Source organism: Artemia franciscana, unplaced genomic scaffold (genome assembly GCF_032884065.1).
Source record: "Artemia franciscana unplaced genomic scaffold, ASM3288406v1 PGA_scaffold_30, whole genome shotgun sequence".
NCBI classification, from domain to species: domain Eukaryota; kingdom Metazoa; phylum Arthropoda; class Branchiopoda; order Anostraca; family Artemiidae; genus Artemia; species Artemia franciscana.
Genome location: NW_027062662.1, coordinates 851,996 through 878,939, shown reverse-complemented (window position 1 = coordinate 878,939; position 26,944 = coordinate 851,996). Strand labels below are relative to the sequence as shown.

The 26,944-nt window shown below is 35.2% G+C and overlaps 1 protein-coding gene across 1 annotated transcript in view; it reads right to left on the bottom strand.

Annotated features, from left to right (window-relative positions):
- Nucleotides 1-26,944, bottom strand: part of LOC136041578 (uncharacterized) — a 46,639-nt gene that overhangs the window by 3,989 nt on the left and 15,706 nt on the right. The window contains exons 3-6 of the mRNA XM_065726270.1: nt 20,850-21,166; nt 14,585-14,782; nt 10,957-11,143; nt 1,707-1,901 (exon numbers count right to left, since the gene is read on the bottom strand). Of these exons, the coding sequence (XP_065582342.1) occupies nt 1,707-1,901; nt 10,957-11,143; nt 14,585-14,782; nt 20,850-21,166 (897 nt within the window). The remainder of the gene's footprint in view (nt 1-1,706; nt 1,902-10,956; nt 11,144-14,584; nt 14,783-20,849; nt 21,167-26,944) is intronic.

The following is a 26,944-nucleotide window of genomic DNA, read 5'->3' as shown; positions in this document are numbered from 1 at the left end:
CTTCCTTCAGATCTTCATTTATGACACCCACCCACCCATGAAGAGGGTAACTGCTTTCAGTGTAACCCTAGAAGTTTGACCGAAAAGGACAATCTTCGGCAATCTGTCATCCTTCATCCGCAGAACTTGGCCTAGCCATCTCACCTTTCTTTCATTATAGCCCTAGAAAGTGGGATTGAACTGCATTTTTCGTACAGCCTACTGTTCAAAATACAGTTTGAATAATGATGTATTATTGGTTATCAAAATTCCTTTTTTTAGAGTTCCGGTTAGTATTGGGCCGAATCCATCCCTAATTACATACAGTTCGTTACCATGATCAGATTGATAGCTATTTCAAAATATGTTATAACCAAATCTGTTATGTTGCGTGAACTTTAGCTGGTTGAGACAAAATACATAAATAATGTAACAGACTTTTGTAATCATACACAATTTTTAAGTTGATTTTACAGGGGGGGGGGGATAAATCTCAGTATAACAGCAAAATTATTGTCAACGACATTTTCATCATCACAGCAACGTCTGTCAACCAAATCTATGTTGTTGCTTAATGTCAGATACTTCAGAACAGTCGTGGTGAACTGTTAAATAGCACCGAATACATTACTTTAAAAAAGGTTGGCCTAGTTTTGATTATTTGCCAATGTCCCTCACAAGAATAGTTTGAGCATCTGCAAGTTTTTTCTTGTTAATCCCCCTGTTTAACAACAAAAAATGAGAGAGCCCGACCTGAATTTGATACTGATGGTAATAAATTTGAAAATAATGATATTAGAGTTCCTCCAAGAGAAGCTTATTAGTGCCCACTTGCATATATTAATCTATCGATATATGCAATAGGGTTCAAAACTGGTTTTCAGTACTACTTATAACTAACTGCGGCACCAAACCACCTGAGGCCAGCAAAGCTACGCGTGCTCCTACTCCACTTCAATATATTTAAAACTTCACTTTTTATTACTTTCCATATAGTTATAATTTCATTAAAAATTTTCCTTGTGACCTCTTCCAACCCGATTCGGGGACGATTCGACCTCCTTTTCCTTTGGCCCTAGATGGGTGGCAAAAAGGCGCAATATTTGGCACTCTCATCCCACATCCATGAAAATCTACTCAACTAATTTAAATCAGCACAAGCTTGTGATTGGTCAGCATAGTATAGTAATGATACGGTCTTAAATAGCACAGACGTCACTAATAAAAAAAAAACTTTTTCATATGCTGACCAATGGTCTGCGGTGTGCAGGTACCGATATCTTGATTCACTACCTTCGGCCGGGAGTGGAATGCGTGGTTGAGGGCAATTCATCCGACGCTTCCCGTATTTTCCACAATTTTTTCCAGGTATCCGTTTAGAGATGGGTCGACTCTAGCTGAGCTTAGAGTCACACCATTGACCCCCATTTCAAACCAAATAACCGGCGACACCAGGAATCGAACCTCTGATCTCAAGATTTCAAGTCAAGTGTGCTAACCACTGGGCTAGGACTAATTTTAAGGTTGACCAGATGTCTACAATTGGTGATTTTGACAATCATACAAGCGGTCAAAACATTCCCCAGTTTAAAAACGACAAGATACAAGCCCCCGCCCGCTAGTTGATTTTAGCACCATCCTTCTGAGTTTTATGCACCCCTCTCTGTTACTCAATATGCTTCTGGTTGTGCACCAATTTAAATAAATTAATAGACAAAAGTTACAACCTTCAACAACAGGTTTCAATTCCATTACTTCAGTGGTCTCCTCATAATTCGAGTCACTCATGTTGTTCTCCTCTTCGGCACTCATCTGATCGTGTGAGCCAGTGTCATTCTGATAAGCTTCAGCGTCGGAGTGCTGTTGGTAGGCTTGCTCCATATCTTGGGTATATCTAGCCTGAATTAGCTCATCCTCCCTTGCTACAAGAATAAGAGATCTATGAAATAAATATAAAACCCGGGGATAAATTCCCTTTATTTTATGGAATGATATAAAAAAAACATAATTTCCTTAAAGGATATTTCTTCACAGTACAAAGGACATCAAGGTAAAATATAGGCTATGGCTGAGAGAGAGACAGCCTTCTCTCACGCATGCAACAGCCCTAGATGTGCAATTTTAAACAAACAAAATTGAAATAAAAAACATTATCCTATTTATGAGGCTTTATGCTAGTCTTTATAATATGCTACCCTTCTAGCCTTATTCTAGCCTCCCTTGCTATAAGAATAATAAATCTATAAGATAAATATAAAACCCAGGAATTAATTTCTTTTATTTTATAGAATAATATCACCTCTCTCTGATATTTCCTTAACCCTGTTGTATCCCCATGGATTGATGCTCTGTTTGGCAATAGTGGACCCAGGGTTCGATCCCTGCCGCAGCAACTTTGGGCCACAACCTTCCTAATTGTCTCTGAAACAAAAAACACAAACGAAACGCCAATTCAACGCCATATGAGCCAGCAATGACCCTGGAGGATCTTGATACATCCTGATATTTCCTTAAAGTATATCAAAATGACTGTTTCTAGCCTCCCTTTCTAAAAGAATAATAAATGACTCCGGAGGAGTCATTTATTCCCTATTACTTGAGCAAAATTAAAATCCCCTAACAAACACTTACGCTCACTATAGTCCTAGAAAGCAGGACAGAACCCCTGTTTTCGTGCAGCTTACTGCTTGAAATTCAGTCAGTTAGACGAGTGCTCAAAACAAATTGCAGACATTTCCTCTGGAAAACATCTACAAAATCTTCCTCCGTCTTGATTCAGAATTCATACAAGATGTAACTTTGGCAAACATGGACATCGAAGTCATTATGAAATTGGTCTTGTTGGTCAACAAGTATTCATTTTATTTCGGTTTTAGAGGAGGATTTTATCAACAGGTCTTCCGTTTACCAATGGGTGCTCCTCTACGTCCAATCCTGGCTAGTTTATTTTTGGATTCTATAAAAAGTCCCCATATTCAGTGTTTTGTCTGTCTCCTTAAATAAATAAAAATAAAATGAAAAAACAAGCTCTTCCAAATGAAAGTAAAGAGCAGCATTAAACTTAAAACGAACATATATTAACCTATATATGAAGAGGTTGTTTCCAGCCTTATGCTACCGTTGAAAGTACCCATCTAAAAACACCAAATGGGTCTCAACGTGAGTTTTGTCACAGCGCAGTGTACTTTACGTTTAGTTATTTCCTTTTTTTAATTAAACCCGATTGAACCTTGAACCCTGGGCCCATCTTAAAACCACCCATATCTAAAACCATTATTTTCAAAGATTTTTCTTTCGGCATTTTTTAAATTATGAAGTATGTACGAGAAGCCTCCCCCCCTAAAATTCCACCTATGGGCGCCCATGTTGGTGTACATTCATTTTTTTTCATTTTTGTAACCTTTTGTCTATTAGGGTTATCAACAAAATCACAGAATATCCAGCCATAGCAGAGCTAACAGAAAAGAAACAACAGCTAAGTAAACGGGATAGTAGATTGAAGTCGTTAAAAAATCTGTTTATGTTAATTGTCAGACAGGTGTCTCACAGAGGAGAAAGCCATAATTAGCGAAGATTGGATTTTGCAAAATAAAACTAAGGATTTAACCACTCCTCTTCTTTTCACAAGGAGGAAGGTCGGTAGAAAAATTAAAATATTTCTCTTAATGTGCAGGCCTTCTACAAATCGAAAACTGAAGGCTTAGACTTTTTGAGCATCAAAACACCTAAAACGGCAGTTTGTGATTATCTATAGTTTTTAGGTGAAATGAAGGTGAGGAGTCTTAAGTGTTTAGATATGTCAAGAAGGTGGGTGTTAAGTGACCCCTCTCCATGATCCCACACAGAAATTACGTCATCCACAAATCGATCCAAGAAACAGTGCTTCAGAGGAAGTTTGTACGGCGGTGTCCCATTTGGTCAGTGCTGCCACGTTGAACGTGAAAATAAACAAGAAAAATTTGTCACTTAAATTTGACAATCACTTTTGACCCTATAAATCCAAACATGAACAATCTGTTGAATCCCAAATACAACTACATCTTTAAAGTTCACGTTTTTTCAAGTTTAAGTTTTTATTTCAACATTCACAAATAAATAAATAAAATACAACATTTTAGCGCTGGGGAAAACCTATGAGGGTTTCTATTCGCGCGAAAGTCCACGTATCTAATTACCATATATTAACAAATCCAATCTCTCTTACTCGTTGATACACATACTCTCCCTCCCCCTTTTCATTCCTCCCAATCCCACCTTACCCCCTGCCCACCCTTACCTCCCTATCCCACCCTTACCTACCTAGCCCTACCTTACCTCCCTAGCCCCATCTTACCTCCCGAACCCACCCTTCTTCCCCTAATCACCCTGCCGCCCATAATAAAATTCAACAGAAATCCTTTACATTAAAGGAAAGCTATACTTTCTTAATTTGTTTGGTGCTATTTTAAATGTTGCAACGTTTTACGTAAATGTAAGATCATTTTTCTGAATTTTTTAACTTATGTACGGTCGTGTAAATTTCCAGTTAACCAATTCAAACAATCAAATTTCGTTTTCAGTGCCATTGGCACTTTAAAAAGAAAATTAATTTGGATGATTTGTCGCTTCGAAAATTTGACCATGAATATATGAGTTTCATTTATCTTGCTTCGTGAAGCTCCTTTTTTCAAAATTTTAAATGGTGAAATTGCTGAAAAAGAAGATTATGTGAAAAGAAAAAAGGGAACTTTAAGCCATGAATTAAGGCTGTTAAAGTTAGAGAGAAGTCCACCAAATTCAACCATGAACAGTTAAGTTCCATTTATCTTACTTCGTGAAGCTCCTCTTTTCAATATCTTAAATGTTTCAAAATTCTGTACAAAAAAAAAATTAAGTGAAAAAGTTAGGTAAAGCCATGAATTAACGCTTTAAAGTTAGAGTTAAAGCTGCCGAACTATACCGTGAATAGTTAAATATCGGTTATTTTGCTTTATAAAATTCTTTTTTTTTCAATATTTTAGACTGTTACATATACAGCACAAGAAGAACATTCCTTCCTTAGATGTTCCTCTTTCAATATCTTAAATGGTTTGATGTTAGAGAAAATGTTAAGAGAGAAGGCCATCAAATTCAACCATGAACAGGTAAGTTTCATTTATCTTGCTTCATGAAGCTCCTCTTTTCAATACCTTAAATGGTTCGAAATTCTGTACAAAAAACACTAAACTTGGAAAATAGCACTGAATAATGTAGACGAAACCATATTTGTGACATGTTTCATTTAGGGATTATTCGATTTTATGTTGTTTTTTTTTTTTTTTGTTCATCACCAAAACCGTAGTTATTGGACCTTTGAACTATGTCTAACAAAATGACTATCTCAAAATTTTAATTGGACGACTTTGGGGGAAAAGGGGCCTCTAGGGGAGGGGGACAGTTTTTTTCGATTTTGTATCCTATAGATGTGGAGCCAAAGCATATATCAAATTCATTTTATTGAATAACGGATATGAACAGACTTCACCGCTTATATTTTTCCCACCTCACTGCTCACTTGGGCTCTAGCTAGCAGGCATTCGGCCATCAACAATAAAGCCAGGTGCTATTGACCTTAAGTTGCTTCGCTCACTAAGATTGGCAGCTTGGGTCCTCAGCACTCCCATACTTGTTATTCGACGTCACAATTCTATTCATTTTTTTCATACACCTCATGTTATTTTTCCCGTTTTTTTTTTTACCTCATTGCACCCCCTAGGGTCTTGCTTTACGGGCCTTCAACTAGTGTTGTAACATACGCAACTCCGTAGGCAATACAGGGTAAAATTGGTATTTTAGAGTTACCCTTTCCTAATCTTGTGCCTAGGGTAATACCTCTGCAATTGGACAGAAAAAAAGTAAAATAAATAAATCAAATTTACAATTATTCAATTGTAACATCATACTAGTAATTTTTTCTACATTTAAACCTCAGAAATGTTACCCTAACAGCCTTGCATATTAAATAACCGCATTCGGCCACATTCCTCATACCGTCTATATGTTATTTTTCATTTATTTATAAAAGTACCGAATACAAGTAAAAAAGAGGTTTGTAACACTTTAATTATCTAAATACTGGATCATAATAGCGGAACATTCAGTCACTTCACAGTCATTAAGACTGTCTTCAACAGGATTTACTTGCAAATATACCTCCTCTCCTTCGGAGTTAGATTCTGATTCAGGTGACCGTGCCTTTCTGAAGCCCCCCACCCCAAAAAAAAGAAACGAAAGTCCTGGATACGGCCCTAAGGATTATATTTCAATTTCTATCTCCACCCTACCATCGTCTCTCCCTTAGATAATGCAATACAATTGCTCCTGACTTAAACAGGAGAGCAGAAATTTCAATTTTTCTTCTAATGAAAATCCAGAATTATCCAAGGGGGAAATAGGAAGTATTCTCCGCGTGGAAGAGCGAAATATTCCGCGGAGTCTATCTTTCGGCTGGGGGTTGGGGTGGAGGGTTAAGCGCCGGCTCCTAGGGAAATGACGGCATAAATACAAGATTTCTCTGAGATGTGCAATTTATAGATAGATGGATTCCGCGGAGTCTATCTTTCGGCTGGGGTGGGGGGTTAAGCGCAGGTTCCTAGGGAAATGACGGCATAAATACAAGATTTCTCTGAGATGTGCAATCTATCTATCTATCTATCTTCTATATATATAAAAATAAGTTGTCTGTCTGTCTGTCGAGTGACGTCATGTTTGTGTGCCGACTGACGTCATGTTTTGTCGACTGACGTCATGTTTGTCGACTGACGTCATTATAAGGATTGAGCTGTATGTCGTCATGAAGTTGTTTGTCGACTGACGTCATGTTTGTCAACCGATGAAATTACAGACCGGGACACCGGGACACAAATGACGACCGGGACACAGGGAATATAAATGACGACCGGGACGCTCAAAGAGAAATTACAGACTGGGACACCGGGACACAAATCACGACCGGGACACAGGGAATATAAATGACGACCGGGACACAGGAACACAACTACAACGGGGACGCCGGGGGCACAGGGGGGATATACAAATGAAGACCGGGACACAGGGATTGTTCGAAGAGAAATTACAGACCGGGAAACCAGGACACAAATGACGACCGGAACACCGGGACACAGGGAATATAAATGACGACCGGGACACTCAAAGAGAAATTACAAACTGGGACACCTGGACACAAATGACGACCAGGACACAGGGAATATAAATGACGACCGGGACACAGGGACAAAACTACAACGGGGACGCCGGGGGGCAGAGGGGGATATATAAATGACGACGGGGACACAGGGAATGTTCGATTAGCAATCACCATCAACAAAGCTCAAGGGTAATCATTAGAATAATCAGGTAAAGATCTCCCATGGACAATTATATGTTGCATGTTCAAGAGTCAGTAAACCTGACAATTTATTTATATGCACAGACAATGGGACAGCGAAGAATGTTGTATATTCGCTTACGTAGTTAAAAACATATATATATATATATATATCTCTATTCACAGGTGGGACACAGGGACACAACTACAATGGCGCGTAACTAATATGGCGCGCAACGACTTACGCGCGCGGGGGGGCTTGGGGGGCGCGAAACGCCACCCCAACAGCTAGTTTAAATAAAAATGAGCATACTGATTCTGCTTTCGCCTTCGAAATTGTCGAAAATTCAGACCATATAGTTCTTCCTGATGAGACAACTTTAATTTTTGAAGCATATGGCTTCCCATGTTCTTTTAGGATGGCAATTGTAATTAGAAAAAAAAAATCCGTAAATAGTAACCTTGCTTTCAATAGAGATACAGCAGATATTCCTATAAACCCAATTTGCAATAACTTAAAATTAAAGAATTCAAATAACATTTTTCATCAGTTCAAATTAAGATCATCTGACCACACTTTTAATAAAAATTAGGTCAGTAGACAAGCTAAGTAGAATCATTAAGCAGGGAATTATTGCTTTAATATTTTTTAATTTATTCAGGCTTTTTTTTTTGGTTTGTTTGATTCAGTCTTTCTTCTGCTTCGTTAGATATAAGTCACAAGGTTAGTTTTCCTACTTTTTTGATCATTGAAGACGCCTGGGCCGAAGTTCCAGACGAAATATCTGCCTCAATATTTTCGCTTCTTCTATGTCCACCGGCTGACATTGCCCTCTTTTTTCTCGGCTATTTAGTTTTTTTTCTTGTTTGTCAATCCTACTTGCAGCCCTTTCTGTCTTTAACAGTTCACAGAACTAATGTAATTTTATTTCAGATAACATTTCAAAATTATAATTATCTGTACTTTAATACATTTTATTGTTCTGATAACAAGAGACCTAAATCAGACAGACAGCCTTTTAAAACGGGGAACACAGCTATACACAAAACAAAATCATATTTTAACACGTCATATTTTAAAACGTCAAAATCATCTTTTAAAACGGGGAACACAGCTATACCCAAAACAAGATCATATTTTAACACGTCATATTTTAAAACGTCAAAATCATCTTTTAAAACGGGGAACACAGCTATACCCAAAACAAGACCATATTTTACACGTCATATTTTAAAACGTCAAAATCATCTGGGAACACAACTATACCCAAAACAAGATCATATTTTAACACGTCATATTTTAAAACGTCAAAATTATCTTTTAAAACGGGGAACACAGCTATACACAAAACAAGATCATATTGAATCCTTTTTCTGCAAGCCTATTCACGCTTTTGTGCTCTAAAAATTGCAAAGCGGCGTAAAATATCTCAGTAAAATATGTAAGATACCGATAAAATAGGAAAAATACATAAATTACGTAAATCACGTAAAATAGGTTACAGGGGTCAGTAAAATTACGGTAAAATACACTTTTGTTAATGTTTTTTTAGCCTTTCTACAACCGCAATGTATTAAAATCATTCTTACTAATTTTTATATTTCTTTTTCAACACGTCACGACAACACTGCCGTTGTCGTGCCATTGTCGTTGTCGTGACCTTTTTTCATCAAGGATATTTTTGGCTACAGAGTCTTTGAAACCACATCCTCATTTAAACTGTTAAATCAAAAAGAAGATGAGAAATCCTGTAGACAAAAGATATTATCAAATTACTAAAAACATAAAAATTAAACTTTTTTACCCTTTGCACCCATCTAAAGTTTATTGATGCTTGAATTTTTCTTTCGTTTCTTACAAAATTATTCTTACAGAATTAAGTTTTAAGGCAAAATTCACACTTTTGTCAGTGCTACCAAGTTGAACAGTGAAAACAAATAAGAAGAACTAATCCGTTGAATTTTGACGTTTCTCCTTCGTAAAAATTCAAATATTGAAAATCAGTTGAATTCCCAAAACAACTACACACTGAAAGAAAGAATACCCCTTCCCAAGGCATTTGATATCATTTAAGTGCTTTTAGTGCTTTTTTTATTTATTTATTTTTTTATTTTTTTCATTTTAGTGCTTTTTTCTGGATTTCACCAACGTTTTCTTTTTTTGATGCCTTTTTTTCATAAAAGTAGAAATTCCTGAATTGCTATGTCGGTTTTTTTTTCACTAAATTTGAAGTCTCAATTTTTCCTTGTTTTGTAAAGACATATGTGATAGTGTAAGTTTTCATGTAGCCAATTCAAAAGATAAGATTTAATTTTCATTGTTATTGGTAATCTAATTTCATTGGTTTGCATCTCTGACGAATTTTTGTAAAAAAATTACATAAGTGTATGCCAGAAAGGGAAGCCAATAACCACACCTTTTTAAGCAGCAGCCTTTTTAACTAGTAGCCCCGCCTTTTTAAAGTAGCCCCACCATTTTTACTAGTAAACTAGCCTTTTTAACAGCATTTTTAACTTGCAGTCCCGGTTTTTACTAACAGCCTCACCTTTTTAAGTAGTCACCTGTTTAACTAGTAGCCCAGCCCTTGTAATTAGCAGCCTTTTTTACTAGTAGCCCCGCATTTTTTCTAGTAGGCCGCCACATTTACTAGTAGTCCCGCCTTCTAAACTAGCAGCCTTTTTAACTTGCAGTCCCGGTTTTTAACAGCCTCACCTTTTTAAGTAGTCGCCTTTTTAACTAGTAGCCCAGCCCTTGCAACTAGCAGCCTTTTTTACTAGTAGCCCCGCATTTTTTCTAGTAGGCCGCCACTTTTACTAGTAGCCTCGCCTTCTAAACTAGCAGCCTTTTTAACTTGCAGTCCCGGTTTTCAACAGCCTCACCTTTTTAAGTAGTCGCCTTTTTAACTAGTAGCCCAGCCCTTGCAACTAGCAGCCTTTTTTACTAGTAGCCCCGCATTTTTTCTAGTAGGCCGCCACTTTTACTAGTAGCCCCGCCTTCTAAACTAGCAGCCTTTTTAACTTGCAGTCCCGGTTTTTAACAGCCTCACCTTTTCAAGTAGTCGCCTTTTTAACTAGTAGCCCAACCCTTGCAACTAGCAGCCTTTTTTACTAGTAGCCCCGCATTTTTTCTAGTAGGCCCGCCACTTTTACTAGTAGCCCCGCCTTCTAAACTAGCAGCCTTTTTAACTTGTAGTCCCGGTCTTCACCAACAGCCTCACCTTTTTAAGTAGTCGCCTTATTAACTAGTAGCCTAGCCCTTTTAACTAGCAGACTTTTTTACTAGTAGCCCCGCATTTTTACTAATAGCCTCACTTTTTTAACTAGTAGCTCTGCCTTTTTATTAACAGCAAATTTTCCTTCAGGAGATTTGCTACTAGTAACAGCTACTTGAAAAGTAACACGATTTTTACTTTAATAATTCAACAACATTTGCTTCCTTCACTCTTTGTTTTATAATATTTTCTTTTTTTCTATTTATATTACCATTTTTATGATTATGCTGTTTTATTTTTCATTTAATTTTTGAGAAGGATGTTTCACGACAACATGTGACTTCTCACACTAAACCTGGCCCCACAGATGCTTCGTTAAGTTTTTTTTTTATCTAATCTTAGTTTCATTTTCCCACTTACCTCTGCATTCTCCATAATGGCGAATCATAGCCTGTTTAGCTGTGAACAAAAGAGGGCAGCCTTGGTTGAGACAAGCTATTTTGCCCTCGCCATGCACGTTCCTTGTGTGTCGGGTTAAGGACCATGAGGACTTGACTGTTACACCACATCTTGTACACGTGTACGTCTTACATGGCTTTTGAGGCTGCTAAAATAATAATAAAAATATTATTGTTGGAGATAATTTTTAGTGTTCTTGTTAAAGTGCCAAAGACAATTAAAAAAAAAAAAAATCTGTGCTCCAGACACATCGTAGGTTTATTCGTGTTTGAAAACCGTGAGTTTCAAGTTTCTTGTTTTGGTTGTTTGAAAATTAGGAAGTTTTTAGTGCAGTAACATGTTTTCGTCGGTGTTGCCACGATTGACTGCGTCAATAAATAAGGACAATTAATTGTCCTTATTAACGGTTTTCTCCATAAAATTTGAATATTAATCTTTTATATCCCGAACATAACTACACCTTCTAAGGAAAGACCCACCTCCTTAGGCTGTTTGATGCCACACGTCTTAGCTTATTTATTTATTGATTTCCACCCACATTTTCCTTTTAATCTGGGTCCTGTTAGTACCAATAACCGCAAAACTTCATACGAAGGACTTTTCCATTAAAAATTAGATTCTCAAATGTAGAGTCTTGTGATTAGTCTTTTGGGCTTTGATTTGTGTGTGTATTTTTGGGTATATGTTTGAATTAAAATTAAATAAAAAAAAAACAAGGTTTTTCCAACTAAAGTAAGGAGCAACATTAAAACTTAAATGAACAGAAGTTTTTACGTATATGAGTGGAGTTTCCCTCTCCTCAACACCTTGCTCTTCACGCCAAAGCTTTCTGGAACTTCTAACAAAGTTACTTATTGTTCTAATTAAACGACTCTGTGTTTCAGGAGTCGTCTTTAAAGAATTTAGACAAAATTTAAACTTAAGCTAAAATTTAACTAAAATTTAATATGGAGGATATATTTATTTTGCTTCTTCTTTTTTTTGTGAAATACTTGATTTAAGAAACTAAATTCATTGACTGACACCTCCAAAACCCATTCTCAACACATAAAAACAAATTTCGTTCTAAGGTCGCCTTGGTCCCCTTTAATACCAAGCTCCTTGAAAACAGTCTGTTTCTTCTTTTTTTTAATCCTTTAATCCCTTTTACCATTAGCGTTTTATGTTAATTGGCCCCCTCTGTTTCATTTACTTTAATTTTGGTTCTGTTTCCTGCTCGATTCATAATAAAGGCGATTTTACTACATGTGAAATATTTTCTAGCTGTTTATTCTTCATTTATATTAGTTGAAAAAAAAACTCAAAAAATTCTCTACTTGTTTATTTACCGATTAAAGTACCAAAGAGGGTAAAAATTATATCTTATTGTTTGGTTTTATTAAGTGAAGACTTGCACAAACATACAGCCTATATTTTAAAAACATAGGCAATATTTTATACAAACATATTTTATATAAACATAGGGTATATTTTAAAACCAGACAAAATTGACAACTCAATTTTTAACAAAATCTCCCCCCCCCCCATATACAGTTATTTAGTTTTTGATTTTTTTTTTCCAAAATTAAACACAGCTTCGTCCGTATTTAGCAACAATCTACCGAGAAATTTAGCCTTGCTCATTTAACTAATTTTTACCCATTTTACCCTTATGTTTTATATTCATTGGCTGCCAAACCTTTCCGTTTTATTTGCTTTACTGTATTTCTAGTTCTCGTTTTCCAGTTTGATTTTTCATTTTGGCAATTTTATTTCATGTTCAATATTTTCTATTGTATATTTGGTTTATATATTATTTCGTTACATTATCATATAAAGATATAACATTATATTATTATAGAACGTTTCGTTATATTATTATTTCGTTTATACATTAGCTGTAAATAAAAATGAGCTTGGAAACTTTCGACTTATTCACTGATTAATTTGAAGTACCAAGGAAAGTGAAAATAAAACTTCCTGAGTAAAAGCATATTTTATGTATATAAAATAATATGTTTATAATTATATATGTATTTATATACATAATATATGTGGACATGTTTTGTTTACTATGTAAATAAAGTCATTACATAATATGCAGATAAAAACATATTCATATTAAACATACAAAAGTGAAAATAAAACTTGATTGTTCCTGAATAAAAACATATTTTATGTATATAAAATAATATGTTTATAATTATACATGTATTTATATACATAATATATGTGGACATGTTTTGTTTATTATGTAAATAAAGTCATTACATATTATGCAGATAAAAACATATTCATATTAAACATACAAAACACGTTTATCAACTGCTTTCTAATTTGGGAAGTCAGAACCTTACTCTGTTTTCTTGCGTTTCGCAAAATATTTTCTCAATATTTCCCCTTTATCTAAAATTATACCAATGTACTTGTATTGATAGCAGTTGATGATATCATTCAACTTGATAGACTGTACATCTTTGTAATCGTAAGCAAAGAATATCTTCTCAGTATTATTCAACAGCAAAGTGCTATCGAAATAATTCTATATGACACTTATACAAGTTATGAGCCTTTGATTATTTCCATTACAACTACCGTCCCTTTAGTAGCTTTGTTATAGTTTTTTCGCTGAAATTTTCGTCAAATAATGCCACTGAACAGAGCACCTTCTAAATCATCACAAGTGACGCATTAACCGTCACTAACGATTTAATTTTCGGTGTGTTGGCAGATCGAGTGAGTTTTTTGGAATGGTTGTTGCGACCAGGAGTTGAGCAAATGTAGTTTTTTTTCTTTTTCTTTCCTTTCTTCTGTGTTTTAAATTGTATTCCTCTGTTTAAGGAGTTACTCAAAGCAAGCTGAAGTTTCAGGAGTAAATAGTAGTAGAGGGTAAATAAAAGGTGAACAAAATACGAAAGATAATATAAAATTTAATTATATTATTATATAAAATATAATATGGTAATACAAATATAATGTAAATTAGGCAGATACATTCATTTTTCACTTCATTTACTTTTTGAATCTTTGCGAGATCCGCCTTGAACTAGAGTTCTTTCGTATGAAACTCCCACTACCTAATTTCCTTCTAATACGTCAATTAACAAAAAATTAGGGGAAGAGAGAGAATATGTATTTTCTAGAATCAAAGAGGGGTTATCATTTTTTCAATTTTGTCAATGAAAATTAAAAAAAAAACTTTCAATGGAAATACCCCAAAAATATTTTACAAAATCTAGGGATGACACAGTTTACCCCCCCCCCACCTCTCTAATTGACACAGCTGCAAATACGGCAATACTCTTTTCAGGGTCAGAAATTTGATTTAGAAATTTGTCTGTACAGGTGTTTCACACTTTCTTTACATCCGCCTACTGTATGCGTAATTCCCTTCTCAAAATCATTCGTACCTTACTATATGTCACTGTTTAATAAATGGTTGTCATTTTTTTTTTTTTTTTTTTTTTTTTTTTTTTTTTTTTTTTTTTTTTTTTTTTTTATTAGCAGCAGCACCATTGCAGCAGCAAGCTGTAATATATTCTGGACTACCATAGCCATTATCAATAAAATTATTTTTATAAAGAAGAAGAAGAAGAAAACTGAAAACTACCTGTTGTTGATTGACAGGGTCCAGGCCATTGTTAACAGGGATTTGGGATTTATGCTGAACTTCTTTCTTGATACTTTGTCTCTCGGTTTTGTCTTTTCCGTGAACGTCTCTCATATGCCGATTCAAGGAGCGCCTTAACTTTAGCGTTTTCCCACATGTAGTGCAGGTATGTCCTTCTTGTGCAGCATTTTGGACCATCTAAAAATTTGTTCAATAAATAGGATTTATATCCGGATTGGTATATTTGTACAGGTGCACCGAGGTCCAACCCTTACAAAAGGAGTGTTAATCCTTTCACCTCCATCAAAAGGATAAGAAGATATTGACAATATTCAGAATATCATTTTTTAAGATAAGCAAAGACATCTTTTCAAAATGCCTCTAAGGGCCAAACTCGACAGGTTATAATACGACAGGAATAACTAGTAGGCCCGTCGTTTTAGCTAGTAGTCCCGCTTTTTACTAATAGCGCCAACTTTTGAACTAGTAGCGCCCCCTTTTTAACTAGTAGCCTCGCCTTTTTACTAATAGTTTCACCTTTTTAACTAGAAGCATATTTAACTAGTAGCTCCACCTTTTTATTAATAGCAAATCCTCTTTCAGGGAATTTGCTGCTAACAACAGCAACTTGATAAGTAACATGATTTTTACTTTAATAATTCAACAATATTTACTTTCTTCTCTCTTTGTTTTACCATATTTTCATTATTCTATTTATATTACCATTTTACGATTAAAATTGTAATAAGTAGAAAGAGGGAGTCTTTTGCTTCTAAATACAACCTTCCTTTTGCTCACATTACTCCAAGGTTACGGCGCAGTGGAAGAAACGGACCTTCTCAAGCAAAGGGTGTCTAGTTAATTCCTGCATATCAAAAGCAGTTTTTCGACTTCTACCGAATTTTTGGGATTTATACCAAATTCTCAATCCATTTCTAGACAAAGAAAGAAGATACCAAGACGACCAAACATCGACAGAAAACTCTGAATTCACAGAAAATGTTTGTGGTCATTCTTAGTTATTTATATGGCTGTTGCGTGTGGTCATTCAACGATTTTTTTTCTGTTGCGTATATTTAGAAGAGTTTAAATGTTGCCTCTTTTACAACTTGAATAATTCGAAAATTGTCGAGACTTACAGGAATGAATATCAGAATATACTAGCTGACCCTTGCCACGTGTTACTGTGGTACTGCGCACCACAGCAACACGTGGAGGTTCAGCTAGGCGCCCCAACGCAGTAGGCTTCTATATATGGATCTTCATTGTCGCTTGTGTCGTATTCTAACTGTTCAGACATTCTGTTCTGGCATTCTGACAGACAGAATTTAAGTCAAATGATATTTGAATAAGTAATACGACCAAAAACCACTATAAATATATAAATGAAACGCAAAACGAACAAAAATTATAATGAATAGCCAAGTCAAACTGAAATTGAGCAGAAGCTACAATAATTAAGGAGTATGGCTAACGCCTCCTGTGCCCTTTTAAGTTTAAAACGTAATTTGACCTTTACTAAAAACAGTTTCATTCCGATTTTTGTGATATATTTCTCATAAGATCCCTACAAACAAAAATTGCCATAATAACCAAGACTACAGAAAAAAACAGATGACTGTGGATTGACAGTTAAATCTATATAAATAAAAATGTTCCGTCTGTCTGTCTGTCTGTCTGTTACACTATCTTCTTGAAAAAAATAAAAAATAAATGGAAAAAGAAAAGAGAACAAAAAAAATAAATAAATAAAAAAGAGAAACAATTAAAAGTGACAATGATGTCAGAATGCTAGAACAGAATGTCAGGACAGTTAGAACAGAATGTCTGAACAGTTAGAATACGACACAAGCGACAATGAAGATCCATATATAGAAGCCTGCCGCGTTGGGGCGCCTAGCTGAACCTCCAACTCTTTCATTCGGTATGTTTTTGAAGGTGCTGAAGTGATTTACGAGTAAATTAGCCATACTCTTTAATTATTGTAGCTTCTGCTCAATTTAAGTATGTCTTGGCTATTCATTGTAATTTTTGTTCGTTTTGCGTTTCATTTATGTATTTATAGTGGTTTTTGGTCGTATTACTATTCAAATATCATTTGACTTCAATTCTGTCTGTCTTTGGTTTAATGTAGCCTTCAATTTTTTTTTAAAACATTATTTATATGGCTGTTGCATGTGGTCATTTAACAATTTTTTTCTCTTTATCGTATGTTTAGAACGATTTACTCGTAAATCACCTCAGCACCTTCAAAAACATATCGAATGAAAAAGAGCTCTACAGAAAATTCTAACGAGCCTCGAGACCCGTCTGCCGAAAGTCACCGAGGTTTTAGAAATTGTCTGAAAAGAAAAGTGGAAAAACCTATCCCAAGAAAACACAATCACCCTCTGCAACGACGCTATGGACAAAAACCAACTGAGAACTGGTGACTACGGTTCAAACCTGTCTGTCAGACAACCACAAAGGAGTTGTAGCCCTTGACGTGAACATAGTCAAGAAACTAGCCATATATCGTGTCTCTGCGTTCACCGCTAGCTGCTCTGTGCTGTGATGAGCTGTACTTATCCCCAAAAAAAACACAATCACCCTCTGCAACGACGCTATGGACAAAAACCAACTGGAAACTGGTGACCACGGTTCAAGCCAGTCTGTCAGAAAAAAACCCCAAGGAGTTATGACCCTTGACGTGAACTAGCCATATATCGTGTCCCTGCGCTCGCTACTAGCGGCTCTGTGCTGTAAGTAAGTAGTGACCCTGTGGATGTTCTCCTATCTGACCGGTATCTGGCACCTCCTCTTTCTTTTGTTATTCTTTTTCGCTTTCTTGGAAGTTTCTTTTGTTATCTTTATCTATTTTCCTATTTTGTTCCATTTGTTCCTATGGTATTCGTTGAAAATTAAAAACAAAAATGAAGAAAGAAAAATCCCATCAATAAAAGGAAGAATAAGAAAAAGAAAAACAAGGAATAAAGAAAAAAGAATTCGGTCTGTTTAAATTTCTGGCCATTTTCATATCTGTTCACTAATTCAAGTGGCTCATTTCCCTCTTCCTCTCTTTGCAGGTATTGTAATTTAAAAAATGAAACAATTGACTATTGACTATTTGAATGTAATAAGGTGATGCCTGCAATGTAAACTGTTAAAGTGTTTCAAACACAACAAAGTCCCACTATCAGTTAAAAGTCTAGCTGACTATACCTGCACACAGAGCACAAACTCAATGTTTATCCTCTTATGTTTTAACTCCTAGAAGCAAAGACTTACTGAAAGAAATCTAAGCAGATTCTAGATATATAAAAATCAACCAATTCAATAGGTCTGTTCAGCTCACAGAGTGAATCAAAAGGAAAAGGGGTGAATAGTCTCGATTGAAAAGCCCACGTTTGCTGAAACAGAAGAAGAAAATGGAAAGCCAAGCGAGAAGTTTTCAGTGAAAACGAAAAAACAAAGCAGATATTTCTGAAAGGAAGCATCAGTTTCTTTCTCGACAAGTTATATTGCAACAAAAAGAATGTGCAACAAATGCAAGTCACTCATTCCCACAAAGGCACTCTTGTTTTTAAAGAAGGGGAAGATACACGCTATTTAAGAGCTAAATTGAAAATACAAAATTTTAAAACATGGAATAAAAAATGATTGAAAAAAGGGAGGTAGAGATATGGAGAGAAATGAAGACCGAAAGAGGGAGAGGGGGGGGGGTCCACTCTGTCTTGTCTCCGAATTTCAGGATAAAGCTGTAACTTTCATGCATTGTTTAGTTTTCGGAGGGAAGAGGAACATTTATAATTCTGTGTTTGGGAGAAGGGGGGGGGAATATTTTTCTCTATTCCTTACAAAATAAGGAAAAGCTAAATATTCGTTTTCTTGTTGCATGTTGTTTCACTGGATTTTTGGCTAGTATTTAAATAATTATCATCGGCCTACAAAGGTCATATCCATCAGGGAACCCTCAAGACGCAGCTAACACTTGCAAAAAAAGAAGTAATACAATTCTTACGACCACCAAGGCTATCTTGACCTAAAATAGTTTACATAGTCTATAGTTATAGACAATACATATCTGCAACTGTATAAAATTAATCCCTTACAAAGCATACTGAGCACTTCCTATTTGCACACGTCTTAGGTAATTCCCAAAAACCAAGCTGTTGTCAAAGGGAGGAACAACAAGGTAATGCGAAAACAGCATTATTATCATTAGTATCAAATGAATAATAGACCACGTTTTCAAACGGCAGACAATCTTGGCAGATAAATAAAACACAAAACTTGGTCAATAAAGGAAATGTGAAATTTGTAAAAGAAATGTCTAAATCGGCAATCGCCCGTCAAGACACTGAAAATTGCCCGTCAAGACACTTCCAATTGCCTGCGTAGAATCCTTGCGGTACATTGGACCGATAGAGTAACAGATGCCCAGATTAGGGCTGATACCAAACAACCACTGGTGACTGGCGAGATCAGAACGAGAAGATGGGAGTATTGGGGGCATATGACCCACATGAGCGAAGGACGCCTCCCACACGATTTATGGTGCTGGATCCAACCCGGCATTCAAAGTAGTGGAAGACAACGCAGCACACTTGGTAGATCCCTGGAGAAAGAAGCAGCGAGTCTCCGAACCACTATGAATGTACTTTGGTCTTTGGCACTCGATCGGTCAAGTTGGAGGTCAGCCGTCGCTGCACTATGTGTCCCCAGGCGTAGGAGGATCTAAGTAAGTAAGTCAATAAACGGAAGGTATAATTTGTAAGAAAAAAATATCTAAACGGGCAATCGCCCGTCAAGACACTGGAAACAGCAAACAATTTTCGACAATTACTTGAGAAGTTTGAAAATGTGAGATACGACCTTTAGGCGTAACAGTGACGGTATATTATTTTAGAATCATCATGATTCTAACAAGGTAATTTAGAACAGGAGGATCACATCTTTCAACATGTATAATCCAGCTGATTCTCCTTTTGAGAGTAGTTCAGCAAATGACTTCCAGCAATTATTTCAGAAGTTTAAAATGTGAGATACGACCTTTAGACGTAACAGCGACGACATATTATTTTAGAGTCATCACGAGTCTAACTGAGGGATTTAGAACAGGAGGATCATATCCTTCAACATGTATAATCCAGCTGATTCTCCTTTTGAGAGTAGTTCAGCAAATGACTTCCAGCAATTATTTCAGAAGTTTAAAATGTGAGATACGACCTTTAGGCGTAACAGCGACGACATATTATTTTAGAGTCATCACGAGTCTAACTGAGGGATTTAGAACAGGAGGATCATATCCTTCAACATGTATAATCCAGCTGATTCTCCTTTTGAGAGTAGTTCAGCAAATGACTTCCAGCAATTATTTCAGAAGTTTAAAAATTTAACGACCTTTACACATAAGAGTGACAATCTATTCAGGAGGTTTCATTTTGTATTCATATTATTGCAACTTCCGTAATATTTGCTGTTTTATTATATTTTTACTGAAGATAAAAAGAGATCCATCTTTCAAGTTACTATTCTACGTAAATATTAATAAGTCAGTGCAGCACCAGGACACCTTAGGCCAACAAAGCTGCACAAGTTTCTCCTTCACTACAATCTGTTCAAAGCGCTACGCTTTTTACTACCTCTCATAAAGTTGAAACTCCTTTTGATTTTTTTTCCCTGTTACACCCTTCCATATTTAAGAATGTCCGGCTTTCCATCTAGCCCCAGATGGCAGACCACCAAGCAAAATTTATAGCAGTAAGGTTTCATTGTTTTCATCGTAGTCCTAGAAAGTTGTTTATCAGGCAACAATTATTATCTTTTCAACTGGACACCATGGTTATAACACATAGGACTGCCCTAAAAAAAAATAGTGGAACTTCCCTAAATAACTCCCTACAAAAATTGTCATTATCTTGACAATCTTCACCATGATTTCTTGTAATTAACTTTTCTTCGTCTTTTGCTACTTTGCCAAGCCCCCTCCACACATTATAGACCCTACAATCTTTAAAAATTTTAAACTAATTATCTAGAAATAGGATTTCTTTTTTGCTGCTTGGTCAGATTCCCCCTCTTTCCAGATCCAGTTCTGCTAAAGTGTCTTTCCCATCAACGTTTTCAACCTGACTGAACTTCCGTTGACTAACTTTACACTTGGTTGTGATGATATTCAGAAGATTGGCATTCAGAACCAAGAATTAAAGACACCAATTTTTAGATTATGACATTTTATATATAAATTCTACATCTCTGAAGAGGAATTATCGAAAATACAAACCTGAAGGGTAGGATTTTCAGGTAGTGGGTCAGTGCCAAAAATCCCATGATTTTCGGGCTGCACTTGATTTAAGGCTGAAGGGTCAATCTGAAGAAGTTGAGGGCTTGCTAAAATAAGTTGGCCTGCCAAACTAGGTGTGGTGCCATCTACACCCTGGGGTAATACTAACTGTTGCAAGATCAATGGTTGACCTTGGAGGATTGTCGTTTCACCATCTGGCTGTTGAACAAGGAACAAATGAAAATCTGATGGGATTGCTGATTCTTGTAAGGCCTGGGTCAGTAAATCAGTCACTTGGGTTTGAGAAAGTGTCACAGCTGCAAAAGATATTCAAATAAATTATTCAACTAACTTGAACTCATCAAAATAAAAAAAGAAAGAGTCAAAAGGTATATACTAACAAGATAAAACCCCAGATACTGGCCACTCAAAACATTGATTTGACAAGCAGGCTGACAAATGTTGGAAAGGAATAATAATATAAAACAGATAGCAGCGCCGAAAAAAAAAAACGCCAACGACTGAAAAAAAAAATCATTCAGAATCTTCACTATTCATTGGTAAATTCAAAATAAATTTAAATATTGTCGTCTAACATTCTGAGGACTTTTTTAATAACAGATTAACACCACCCATTCTTTTTTACGTTGTGTCTAAGATAGTGTCTCCAAGAAATTTCGCAAGGGGAAAGAGTGGAAGGAGAAATTTCCAAAGTGGAAGGAACACTTAAAATTTTGAGTGTTCTTTTTTCACAGTGAAACCATTTGGAAATACTGCCGTTTTCTTTTTACAACGTATCTAATATTTTGCCGTCTGAAATTTACCGAAGGGGTGGGGGAGGGGGTGGTTAACAGCAATAACAGAAGCTTTGTTTTCATCAAGATTTAAATTGAATTTGTTCCTTTTCCCGAATAAATCAATTTTTTCAGTGTCTTCTTGTTTTTCAGTGTCTAGCAGATCCTGTTGCCATGGTTGCAGATAGGGTCATTCGTGACTCGAAATCGTAAACCCCTTAACCTACGACTACAACCTATAGAACTCACCAGTCTGCCAGGGCCTGTTATCAGAGAGACCTAAATAGCTTGTGTCCTTACAGGGACGTCCCCCTATCTCTAGTTATATAAAGCAGATGGCTGTGTATCCTAGAGTATAGAAATACATATTGTATCTCTGTATCCACATTTTCAACACGGAATATGCTTCCAGGAAGAAGTCATCTACAAATTCCATGGATCTTATTGGTGGTAACTACCACTTAACTATACAGGTGAAACTATATAGAAATCTGTTTAAACCTGTGCTACCAACAACTTTATGGCACCAACAAAATTTTTGAAGAGTACGCTGAATAGGTGCTAAATTACGTTCAAAAAGGCAACTGAAATATGGCAGAGACCACTTGCATTGGGGATTTGCGATCTTATTGGTTTATCTATCTTTCCATCAAAATTTTCAAGACATTCTAAATTTGTCCTTTAGAGGGGTACACAGAATGTGTCTTAGTGCATTACATTCCTATATTCGCCCATCACTAGTTTCATATTTGTATTGCAGAACCTGCAGTATGGGGGTGAGACCTGTAGCCTAGTGGATTTAGTAAGAGAAAGCTTGCAAATTGAGCACGAAAATACTCTCATATTGTCGCATTAATTCCGTTTCCAGATTTTAGAAGACGTCGGAGCAGGAGTACCTCATAAAGACTACGTTATCTATACTGAAATCACAAAGTCCTCTTTACGATGGCATAAAAGAGAATATACCTCCTCCTGGTGATGTGATGAGTTGTTAGTACGAGTAACTGTTATTGGCATGGTCCCTTTTTACCAACACTATCTTATTGTTTTGCTATCTATAATCAGAATGATAAGATTTTCTTGGCTTAGCACTAAGTATTCGCTAATTTTAAGTGATTCATAACATCTACTTTTGGGCAAAAACCTGATAACAACACCGTTTATACAGACGTTCTAAATTTCTAAATTCTTAGTGTGTGCACTCTAAAATTCCAGGGGGAAGGTATCAGGACCCTACACTTCCCTTGTTTTGAAAAAACCAAAGTAGTTTTCTTTCCTCCTTGGAAGAATAAAAAATAAATGCCATGGAGGAGCAAGCAACCAATAAAAATTACAAATTCTATGGATTACCCTCTGCTTTATTACAAAAACAAAGAAGTACTTCAGCCTACCTTTAAAGTACCAAGGATTGTGAAAATAAAACCTTATTTTTTTTTCAATGATAGAGCCATATACGTCTGAAAACGATAACAAAAAAGGCTGGGATTGAATTTTAATGAAAAAAACCTCTATATGCTGTTTTTGGTACAAGTAGGCACCAATAAAAAACACGAAAAAACACATGAGCGTAAAATCAGCAAAAAAAGCAAAAAACATATGGCACCAAACATCTCAAGAAGATGTAGGTTCCCTATGAAGGTGTAGTTGTCTTTGTGAGTCAACAATTCAAGGCTCAATGTGGCAACACTGGCAAAAATTTAATACTACCCTAAAAACTTCATGCTTTTAAAACACCCAAAGAGTATTTTAGAAAATTACGGTTTTCCAGCATGGTTAGACCTAAGTCCAAAGGAGAAAAGGCGTTTTATTTTCTATGTCCTTGGTACTTCAAATCTCATGTTCTTTTCCTTTAATTGTTTTAAAACAGATATTGATATAGTTTTATACACATACAAAGCGAAGACAAATCTACGTTTTGTAATGTCGTTTCTAGCTGAGACTGCTGCTTAAAAACTAAACATAGTGACTAATTTGATCTATTCAGAAGATTTTAAGCCCTGCAAATTATTAGTAAATATATCACAGAATTATCAGTAAATATATTACATATATCAGTAAATACACCTTCATCACTTGAAACCCAGTTTGGACACTCTATGTACAGGGTCGGATTTAAAGCTTTGACGCTTCCAGGCCCAAGCGTTTTAGCCGCTCCGTTTTTGTGATATTTCGGAGAAACCCTTGAAAATCGGGGGTAGTGGAAGCATTGAACGGAACGCAACTGATGAGCCAAAAGCGATGAGAGAGAGACAGAGACAGAGAGAGAGAGAGAGAGAGAGAGAGAGAGAGAGAGAGAGAGAGAGAGAGAGAGAGGGGGGATACCAAAACCTCGGCTGTTATTCTTGTGAGACATTTGAAGGTTTTTATCTGGCCACAGAATTCCTGTGTTGTTTTAAAATCACTATTCTGTGAATAAGCATCGCGACAGCTGAGTACACATGGCACTTTGACGATAAATCACATCAGTCCACTCTTTGTTAAGAAAAAAAACACTCAGTGATAATCTATTGTGCCTCCTGACATTGTGCGCCCCTGGGCCCGGGCCTAGTGGGCCTACTGGTAAATCTGGGCCTGCCTATGTGGGCCAGCTCTTGAAGATCTGTATTATTTGTTATAATATGTTTCATTTAAGTTTTCTTTTCCATTTTCAGTAGCCATTTCCCACCTCTGCCGTTTCTCTCAATTTAATCTTTTTAATTTATTCTTCTTACTGACTATTTTTAAATGCTATTGACCTATGTCTTTTGTGAAATGAAAATGTTTTTTTTTAACATGTATATACGAAAAAGTCGATAAGACCATTAGAACTGAAACTAACTTCCTTCAACTGTTGCTGTTGCTCTAAGTGAATATTTCCATTAATCTGATTATTGTCCCTTGGATGGTTTGCATTTTCTCTAATTTCTTATTTGCTCCCTCTTTTTCCTCTTGTTTCTTAACTTTCCCATGATTGCTTTTTTATCATTTTCAGAAGCCATTTCCCACCTCTGCCATTTCTCTCTTTAAATTTAATCTTTTTAATTTATTTTTCTTTCTGACTGTATTTTTAAATACTATTGACCTATGTCTTTTGTGAAATGAAAATGTCTTTTTTCAAGATGTAGAAATGAAAAAGTCATTAAAACCATTAGAATTGGAGCTTGCTCCCTTAAACTGTTGCTGTTGCTATTTGGTGTCACATGTTTTTAGCCTATGTTTCAGTGATTTTTCATTCTAATTCTTTACTTTTTAAATTTGGTTTCCACTACTAACAAAAACTGCACATGAAGATGTTTCCCACAAAATACTACATTTCTGATTTTCCTAAAAAAAAAAAAATCAAGACTATGGTTGTATAGGTTTCTGTGAAACAAACCTAAAAAAAAATCAATTTTCAATATAACTATTGTTAGTAGTTAGAACAGGTAAGCCCTCTCCCCTAAAATTCAGCTTATGGGTGCTCATGGTCTTACCTTTTCTGTGCTTATTGCGTTTTTTTTTTTGCAAAAAGCTTTTGGCCTACCACAATTTTCTTTCAATAAAGAGATATATGGTAGCTTAGAACAGGTAAACAAAGGCAATGAGGCTGAATATTCAAGTGTAAATATACATTGATAAAACTTACTTAGCAGAATTCTTTTTTGGCAATCTACCATTTTTCAAAATGTTTGCCCTGATTGAGCCATGTCTATTGTCGCCAGTGGACTAAATTTTAGGTCAACTACGTGGAAATAAATTTCTATTTCTGTTTTCCAATTATTCTTGAAATAACAATAGTTGTCAAAAGTTTGAGCTTTTATTTCAAATATTTTAAATAATATACTTGGTTTTCTAATTTGCTTTTAGCAGCTCTAAAATAACCTCGACTTGAATTTATTTTGATGGACCATTAGAAACAACTACGACTAAAATGGATAACTTAAGATTAATTAATAAATTAATTAATTAAAAATTAATTAAAAATAAATTAAATTAATTAAAAAATAAAATTAATTAAAATTAATAACACTCTCTTTATATATTTCCCTTTTTACAGGGTTTAAAAACTACTTGAAATTTAATTTATTTTTATTATTATAATTATTTTTCCAGGCCTTCTATTTTCTTGCTGTTTTGTTTTTCATAACTTGGAAATTTGTTGAAGTTGTTTTATAACTTTATTGACTCTTTTTTCTACTCCTGAGTCCTGAACTTAACAAATAAATAAATTATTTCTAGTGTTCATTCTTTGTTGTAACATGTAAAAACATAAAAGTAAATAATAAAAGACAAATAAACAAAAATAAATGCCATTTTGCACATTACTGGACAAATTAAATCACCTACTAAATTTACAGAAATTATTTTTTTATTTTCTGTTACTTTCATTTGATGCATTCTATTTAATTATTTTTCTAGGTCTTGTCTGTTGTTATTTGTTTTTCCATAACTCGTGAGCTTGTTTGTCGTGTTAGGGTAATTTTTTAACTGTACTTACTTTCCTTTGATACTCCACAGTTTTTTAGGAAATCAATAAATTATTCCTTGTACTTTTTTTGTTGCAGCAAGCAAATGATTAAATTAAATAATTGAATAAAAAAAAGGAAAATTTTGCACACTGACATTTCCTTGAATACATCCTTCACAAGTTGGATCACCTACTAAATCTATTGTAATTGTACACTAAATTTGTTCTAAATTGTAGGTATTTTAGAGTAACCTTGAAATTATAGTTGTTTTTATAAGCTTGTGCTTTTATTTCAAATACTGTAAATCTTTAGTCAGTTATCCAGTTTGCTTCAGTACCTCTTAAAATAGTCTCAAAATTTAAAATTAATGAGCCACTGGTAGTAGCTATGATTGATCTCCTTTTTCCCAGAGATTAAAAAAGATTAGTTTTACTTTTTTTGTTACTTTTATTTGATGTATTCTAGTCATATGTTGTTCTAGGCTTTTTGTGTTGTAGTCCAGTAAAAGAGTGGTTTGACCTCAAAGAAATTGCTTTACAAATGATTCTTTTACTATCCAACTAAAAAATATGTGTTGATCTGAATCCGAAAGGTTTACTGTTCTAGCTTTTTCACAAATTTGAGTTTTTTTTAGGTTGAATTTGAGTTTGAGGAAAAAAATTTTGATTGAGTTAATACCAGCAAATGTGATTAGGTATGTCATTTCGACGCTCTTTTTTTTGCTGATAAACATGAAACTAAATGTTTATAAGTCAAAAGGATTGCTAAGGTCTTAAAACTGAGAGAGAGTGAGGTTGGGGGAGAGGTTCTAGAAAAACTGTTAAAAAAAAGGAGTCAATCTCAAACAAATTACTATACAAATGGTTCTTTTACT